Genomic DNA, 8,947 nt, shown 5'->3' with positions numbered 1-8,947 from the left:
AGCACCATCTATAGGGAAATTCCGGTTTCATACTTCTACACTTGGTACATGTATCTTAGACACGGAAACGGCTTTCGATATTACGCTATTAATTCTAGCAAATAAACTATTCTTACGATTTCAATATATAAAAGCAATAAAAGAGATTTTTAGGAATATTAAAAAAAAGTTAAAAGTTGCCCACTTAATTTTCCAAAAATTGCTTTATGAAGTACACAATTGGCAGTACACAACATGGGCAATACTAGCTTAAAGTATTAGCTAATAAGTATCAGCTAAATTAGGAAAGTTCCGTCCGCTTTTTTGCAAAAAGTATGTTTTTATTTAAGAAACAAAATGAAAAAGTATATTTATTTATTTCATTTTATTTAAGAAACAAAATGAAAAAATACATAAATCAAAATATTTTCCATCGTTAATGATGATTTTTTCTCATCCTTCGGGCAGCAGGCAAATTCCGCGACAAAAAAATAGCATCTTTGGAGGGTATCCAGAGGATATCAGAGATACATTTTTTGATGTCTTCATAAGAACTGAAGCGTTCCTCAGCAAGTGCGTGGTCCATCGACCAAAACAAATGGTAGTCGGAAAGGGTACAGTCTGGTGAATAAGTCGCATGTGGTAGCACTTCCCAACAAAGTGCTTCTAACATATCCTTGACAAGTTTTGTGACGTGCGCCGAACGTTGTCTTGAAGCAAAATCACTTTATACTGTCTTGTTTCATATTCTGGTCGTTTTCTGTGCAATGCTCGTTTAAAACAGATAATTTGTTCTCGGTAGAGATGCCCTGTCGCTGTTTGACCAGATTTCAACAGCTCATAGTACACGACACTCTTCTGATCCCACCAAACACAGAATATTGCCCTTTTTCCGTAGGTATTCCGCTTTAGCGTCGATGTTTTAGGTTAATTGGGGTCGCAAATGGTTTTTCGACGTTTGTGGTTATCAAAATATATCTATTTTTCATCTCTAGTGATAATATGATGCAAAAACCCTTTTCTTTGTTGCCTAGCAAGCAGAATTTCGCAGATAGTTTGTTGCCTTTTAATGTCTCTTGGCTTCAGTTCATACTTCAGTGACCCATTTTTCTTTCTTATAGACCCCAATGCTTTCAAACGATCGGAAATAACTGATTGAGCACAATTTAATGCTTCTGCAAGTTGTTTTTGCGTTTTACATGGCTCTTCATCTACCAATGCCTACAATTCTTCGTCTTCGAATGTTCTTAATCATCCAAAATGCATTTTGTTTTCCACATCTAAATCACCACTTTTAAAGCGTCGAAACCATTCTCTGCATGTTTTATCGGAAGGAGCACTATCACTATAAACTTCTACAAGCATTCGATGCGCTTCAGCTGCAGTTCACTTCCATTTGAAGCAAAAGATTAACATTTCGCGCAAATGATGCTTATTCAGCTCAAATTTCAACATTTTCGGTGCAGTAAAAAACAATTTTATTGATGTGAATTTTATTGACAGATGGTGAAACCAAAAATTAAACTTGGTTTAGACATTAGAGTTACTGACAGTTCTAGCTATAGTTACTCGCCGCTAGATGGACGGAACTTTCCGATTTACCTAATATTAAATGTCAAAGTGCGAAAAGTGATTATTTCTTTAGGAATTTTTGAATATTATGTTAGTTCGATTGATATTCTCTTGTTAGTAGAGTGTTAAAGCTATGCATTATATCATCAATTATGTTTATAATCATTTGACATAAATTTATGGAGACTCTCTGTGTTGAATTAACTATTATTTTACTAACAATATTGTTATGGACCAATTATCTTACGAAATCGTGACAAATGAGAACCAATCGTCAGATGAATGGAAAGTGAAAAGTTTAATCTTAACCCTTTCGCGGTGGAGTGCTCTGGAAAGAGTTGCGCTCTAAGCAGCCGATGCCAGATCGACCGCGCGGACCAAATATGCGAGTCGTTCCGAACGCAGTGTGTATATAATATTTGACTATGTAAAAAAAACCTTTGCACAAGAAGCGTATGCTGCTAGCACGTCAAAAACAACTTAATGGACATTAATGGCAGTTGTTGATAACAAACGAACAGCGCCTTCGTACGAAAAGAGCGGCTCCGGATGGGCGCCATCTGGCGCTGTTCGTTCACCGCGGATAAATTTGCCTGAGCGCCGAACGGCGCTGTTCGCTGAGAATGAGCATCTATAGCTGAGCGCCTAAAGGCGCTGTCCGCCGCGAAAGGGTTAATGTTGAGAAAAGAGATGTATGAACACACATACNAAGAATCTCCGGCATCCTTTCATCTCTAACTTGGCGTCGAATTTGTCTACCTTTATTGTGATCCGGTTGAAAAATACCTTTATTGGTAATTCGGTTAGCTAAGCGAGAAAAAACTTTGTACGAATGAGGAGCGCGATCTGGGTATCGTTCTCGCCATAATCTTGCAGCTGCTCTAAATTGACCATCACATTCACCTAAAATAAGCATCATATCACAAGCTTCCGCGTTTAAATACGACATGGCTGGTAAATGAGAATTTTGTTACACCTTACGTGACAGTATCAGACATGTCATACATCACGACTGGGTAATGTTAATGCCGGCGGTACCGTAACTTTCAATCCTCATAACTCGAAAAGTACTGATTAAAAGAACGTTTCATTATAGAGTTTTGGAAAGCTCTCGAGGTAAGCTACAAGAATATGCATTGAAAAATGGGGATTTCTATTTAAGAAATTAAAGGTGACCTTCACGTGATCTTCAAACGACTATCCAAGGTCAAACCAATGACACCATCTTATGTGCCCCTCGAAGTCACAAAACTTTTGTCTGAAACATTTTTCTTTAAAATGTCGCGTTTACGAAAAAATCGGGTGAGACGGGTGATCTGGGACACCCTGTATATATAGTTTTAGCGTGATATGTGACACGAGGAATGCGTAACCGCTATACTTTCAATATATTGTTGTATATTAGTTGTATTTTGATTTTATCGCTAGTTTATATACATTTTTAACTTACATAATTTATCTAAGTATTAGAATAACAATCGGGAAATTTACCCAATCGCTTCGTTGGTAAATTGAGTAAAAGGAATCGACGTTCATTCTCGCGATCACGGAGATAAAAGGAAATAATAAAAGAAATAACGATTTTTTCTTCCTCAATAAGATGCAAGAATATACTTATCCATCTCACCTTATTTCATCTTCATATCAGGTACGTATATATTTTGAATTTTTGAAAATATATATTGTCACGTCCTGGACGGTCCGCGACATGCGTAGCGGGAGCGGCTCCGCCACGCTTAACAGCTAATTAAGCAGAGAGGGAAGGTGGGAAGGTTTTACGCATGGTTTTGAAGTTGAATCGCGGAATAAATAGGATTATTAAGGGAAACAACAACCAAATAAAACAAAATAGATATACAATTTATTACTGTTTTGGCGAATTTTTATAACTTTCACGTCGAGATGGCAACAGTGTTTCTTTTTCGCTAGGTCGCGACGAGATTAAATGAAGGTTTACAACGGGACAGTATAGTTTCAGCGATAATGGTCCTCAAAATAAAAATAATATAATAGTAACTTACATTCGACGTCGGCTAATCCGAAATAGTAATAGAGTGAATTATGTCGCCTTGGAAAGAAGAGAAAACGGGAACCGTCTTGAGTTCACTTGAAATGACTAACTATGAAGCACGGCTGCGTTGGTAGAACTTGATGAAAAACTAACTCAAGGAGTCACCAGGACTGAATTAAGAACACTCGTGGCTGCACGGATCAGACTTGCGAGAAAAACTAGTTGTAGTCTGAACTAAAAGGCTTCGCAAGACTGACTCGAGAAACAAAGAATTGACTGATCGAACTAAAGCGGGCTGACAGGAAAAACTACTACTGAACTGCTTAAAGACGAGGCTTTTATTTATAAGCTCGTCCTAATCTCCCTCTTCTTTCTGCAACTGAAATGGTCAGCATTTTCGGTGGGAACACCAACGGACTTGGTGTAGCACGGTGGCCTTAGGTTTACAAAGATAAGACGATAGACGGATCGTACACATCCGTTCTCACGGAGTGGAAAAATTTAGTTTATCTAAATCGCAAATGATAAAAATCTCATAACATAACTCATTTCATACACCGAGCATGATCGGTGAGACAATAAGGTCAGAAGGCGCAGAATTATCGGATCAATTTTGAATTTTAATACAATAATAGAAATGAGGGGAGTTATCAGATTTTCCATAAATAATAAGTGACGCGGAGATTAGGCTTTCGCGCGCTGATAAGTCACGCTCATGGAGTTTTCAAGGCTGATCCTTGAAGTGATTCTTATTTTGCTTAAAATTTGGTGGTCGTGCGTAACTTCTGCTATTCGGCGGCAGTGACTGCCGGATCTAATTTAATTGAATTTAATGAGCTCGAAAAGCGGTAAGTAAAAAGTGTGAATTATTTTAATGAAACAAAATATAACAACGATACGGTCGGGACTACAAACTAAAATTATAATTGGTTTTTGAAGCCGAAACGGTACGATGTCAACAGGCGACTACCGGGATGAAAAAAGAGTGTAGAGAAGGGAGAGTGAGAAAGAAGAGCGATTGAAAACAGAGGGAGGAGGGAGTTTCGGGATACCTCGGGACGTAACAATATAATACTCTAATATTTATTAAATATATAAAATATATTTAATTCTTTGATGCACTAATTGTACGAGAGAGAGAGAGAGAGAGAGAGAGAGAGAGAGAGAGAAAGGATTTGTGTCTTTTGTATTTTGTAATTAGTACAAACATTTCTCTTACCATACAGTTCAGCAACTATTATTTTCCTTGGTTTAAGTATAAAATTATGCCGCTAAATTATACAATTATTAATTTAATATTTGAATATAATTAACATTTAAATATAATTAGGAAAGCTGAATGTAAATTATGTATCCTCTAAATTTCCTAGAGTAAAATTTCACTCGAAAAGTTGAGTGACAACTGAGTTATTTGAATTTAAATTATTTAACATTTATGTAGATTGAATTCTACATTCTAAATCGTCGAGTGAATATTTTCAGAGTGCATCTGATATGTGCTATCATCACAGGAATAAATTTATTCTAATTAATTAAAACATTCATTTATGTGAAATCAAAATCCATTTTAAGTCGGAGTGAAATATTTTTGCGATTTGAAGTGGTAGTATTTTCATTATCGTTTTAATTAAATTTTGCTTGTTTTAAATGAGATTTTACTCTAAGAAGTTTAAATGCAGGCAGTTGTTCATTTAAATTTGCTAGCACAGTTGGAACGGTTTCTTTCAATCTATATGTATAAAAAGAGTCGTTCGTTTCGAATATCCAAATTCAAATTTTCCTTTTTCCGCAAAATGATCTTTTTAAAAGTTCTCTCTTTCTCTCTCTCTCTTTCTCTCTCTCTCTCTCTCTAACTCTCTCTTTCTCCCTCTCTCCCTCCATCCATCTCTCCATCCCTTCTTCTTTTTATTCTCTGTCTTAAATTATAATTTCACTTGAAAAGTAGAATTGAATATCAATCAAGTCACTTGAATTCGAGTGATATTGATATTCCATTCATGTAATGTCATTGTGCTTTATTTTACATTAAAAGAAGGATTTGGTAATAATTACCAAGATTTGGCTAAATAATTGTATTTAAATTGTTTGGTTACTGCACCCGTATCATTTAGTACTCATATATTGTACAAGACATTTTAACTTAAGATGTTTCAGCCATCACATTTGATCGTTAACAATTAAGGTTAATGTAAAGAGAAAATTCCTCTATCATTTTGCAAACAACACGCATAATTTCGAGTTATTAATGATTGAAAACGGCTATCTATTGAGGTTCTTCCTATACAGCACAATAAAATTGCAGATATATTGCAGTAATATTTTTTGCAAGGCTGCAAAATTGCAGAAACATTATAAAATTTCGCTACAACGTTGCTGTGACATTTCAAAAATAGCAAAATGTCTGCTCATAGAAATATTGTAATATAATGTTGTAGAAACATTGCAATATAATATACTGGGGGCGTCAGCTAAATCCGGGCAAAATAGACAACATATTATCAAATATTTATTGGTAATACGTACAAAATTACATAAAAACCTTTTCTCGTTTCATTTGTGGAAACGTTATAGACAAAAATTACTCAATGTAACCACCGTCTGCCGCAATTGCTGGTTCGATCCTGGGCCTGAAGCGATCGCACGCTCTCTGCAACGCCGGCTAGTCCATATTGAAGAATACTGCTTCAATAGCGGCCTAGAGAAATGCCACATTAGGATGTCTCGACTTGTTTATAATCCTTTCAATCACGCTCCATACATAATAGTTTAACGGATATAAATCTGGACCATTCGGAGGACAAAACTCTTTGCTCCAAAACTTGTCCATGTTGTCTGACAGCCAGTTTTAGATCAAATGACTCGTATAAGCTAGTACGCCGTCCTGTTGGCAGATGTACGACCTTCCGGAGGCCGCAGTGTCTATCCATGGCTTGACTACTGTTGTCAAAACAAGTCAATATATTTTCTTTGTGACTGTTTCTCCTCATTAAAAAATTGCGTAGGTATGACGTCACCCTCGCTGGAGACAACGCTTAGGACGTGAACACTGGCTGGAAACTAGGTCCTAGCTACAACGGGGACATCTTCGGGGTTATAGGCGAGCTAACGGTATTTCCTGCGGTTCACTTTTGCGTCGATGGTAAACATTTTTTCGTCACAAAAACTCGTTTTTAACGAACACACAAGCAACAGATTAGTATTTGTCCTGACACGCGTAACGTGCCACGACATGCAACCTCAGCTTTTAGGCTATACGCTACCAAACATCTATTCTATCTTTCCAGCTTTGGCAACGATTGACAAGAAAGCGGGCAATGGAAAAATCCAGCAGCGCCTGTGGGCGTACTTCGCAGGATAGGCAGTTCGGCCGTGACCGTACGCGCCTCCTAACCCTCCAACCGCGCGCGGGGTGTGCGGTAAACCGCTAGCCCCCACGCAGCCTACGCACGTGCCACGTCCACGGAGACCGCGGAGAGGTCTGCCCATTTGTATCCCAATCCTGGACACACGCTCTGACCCTATTGACTCTATTGATACTTTGGACAGGTAATAGGATTAGGTGTTCTAAATGAAATGGGATATGACTGGATGCAAGGATACAAGATCCTGCTCGTCAGCCATTGGATAACGGGTGGGACCCTGCCTAGTTTGGAAGCTAAACTCTACCTAGGAACCCAGCTAAGAATGCCTAAACAACCCGGGCATGTGGTGATCTCGCGAAGCTTACGAGGCCACACCCCCATAACCGAGGTCTCAGACAACCCTCAACTTAGTTGTTCCAGAAATCTACCAATAACCTCCCTTTATCCAAAGGATCTCCTTGCAAAAGTGGGCAAAGACCGAGAAAGCCTCTGGAGACGACACCAAGAAAGGTGCTGCCGTCGACCATTTCCAGGCCCCGACCAGAACGAATTCCCGCAGAGCCTTTCTCTGCGGTTCGAAGAACTGGCAATGGAGGAGGTGATGAGCCGCAGTGTCCACGCCATCCCCGCAAGCACACATCCCACCGTCTACAAGTCCCAGACCCACGAGGCGCCTCTGGAAGTTGCCATGTCCGATGATCATTTGCGTGACGTAGTGGTCGGGTTTGAACTAGGACGCACCAACCCTAGCCTCGACATCGCCGAAGAAGGCACGTGTGATGTGACCTTTGACAGAAGAAGACCATCTATTCTGCCACATCTCCATTGTCGCAACCCTCACGAGGTCTAGCGCTTCCTTTTGGTTCCCTGCGAAAGGAACAATCCTATCTCCTTGGCCATCCTCTCTTTTCTAACTTCGAATCGCGCCCCGGATTCCGTGAAAAGGATGTCGACGGGAACTGCACCCGCAGCCACACAGAGCGACTCAGTCGATGCCGTGCGATACGCGGCGGTCACCGAAATGAGCACTCGGCGCTGCAGAGACCTGAGGACTTTCACGTCGCCCCTGGTGAACAGGTCGGTCCACCCAGCGGCAGCGTGTGCCACCGTCGGTGCGAACACGCCCCGGTATATAGCCGAGAGCGCCCCAAAACGCAGGACCCATTTACATCCCGCCTGCCTGTCTAGCTTACTAAAAAGCGAACCGACCGTTTCGCTGAGATATTTGCAATGGGTGGATACACCCATTCCTCTATCTATGTGGATGCCAAAGTACCTAACTGATTTCTTAAATTGAATCTTATTATTTCCTAATCGGATGGTCGGTGGCCTACTCGCGAGGTCAGCCTTTTTGGCCCTGACCGCTTTTCGTTTTTGATCGGGACGCGCTCCTCCCCGTCTGCCTATTGGAGCCCTTTTGACAAGATCACTCTTGAGGAAAATTGCCTCAGTCTTTCGCGACGAGATCTAATTTGACAAAGTTACACCATTTCCCTATTTCCAACTTGTTTTCTTTTTGACGTTTTCTCTTTCCAGAGACAGTGTAAACTACTACACAGTGTGTGTACTTGACTTGTGAGAACTGTTGGAAATATCAGAAAGGTAATGTTAGATCAGAATCACCTTTAGTGAGATTATAGTTTGCAGTAAATATTTCACAAAAATATTCTCCTTTATTTGTATCAAGTACATACTATTTGTATAATTTCAGCTACACTGCAAATGAATTGTCATTACTTGAATATTAAATGAAATAAAATGTCAGGTAGTAAAAAGTAACAATTTGNATTTTTTCTCAACGCACCATCTTAAAATATAATTCAGTTCAATATGTAATACTATATATCCTAATACTTTCATTGTTGGTAATAAGTATATTCTAAAGAAAGATAATATTTATTCCAAATATGTTTTCAATTTATTTTATTTTTGACGTTTTGCCTTTCCAAACACATATGCTGCTCAATAGCTTTGTCAAGAACTGTCGTGTCATGTGGTGGAACCTGTAATGAAACAAAAATTA

General features: G+C 39.1%; 1 protein-coding gene across 2 annotated transcripts; it reads left to right on the top strand.

Moving 5' to 3' along the window:
- The first annotated feature begins 5,566 nt into the window (after positions 1–5,566).
- LOC106752261 lies at positions 5,567–8,701 on the top strand. Of its 2 annotated transcripts, none has more exons than XM_014633830.1 (2): positions 5,567–6,701; positions 6,847–8,701. In XM_014633830.1, the coding sequence occupies exon 2, from the start codon at positions 7,136–7,138 to the stop codon at positions 7,772–7,774; it is 639 nt and encodes a 212-aa protein (XP_014489316.1). In that variant the 5' UTR covers positions 5,567–6,701; positions 6,847–7,135; the 3' UTR covers positions 7,775–8,701. The 2 variants fall into 2 exon arrangements, with proteins under 2 accessions (XP_014489316.1, XP_014489317.1); XM_014633831.1 differs by having other exon boundaries at positions 5,567–7,038; positions 7,109–8,701.
- The last annotated feature ends 246 nt before the right edge of the window (positions 8,702–8,947 follow it).

Source organism: Dinoponera quadriceps, unplaced genomic scaffold (assembly GCF_001313825.1).
Source record: "Dinoponera quadriceps isolate SergipeBrazil2010 unplaced genomic scaffold, ASM131382v1 scaffold510, whole genome shotgun sequence".
In the NCBI taxonomy this organism is placed as follows: domain Eukaryota; kingdom Metazoa; phylum Arthropoda; class Insecta; order Hymenoptera; family Formicidae; genus Dinoponera; species Dinoponera quadriceps.
Note: the sequence above shows the minus strand (reverse complement) of the source record. Positions and strands in the feature narration are given on the sequence as shown.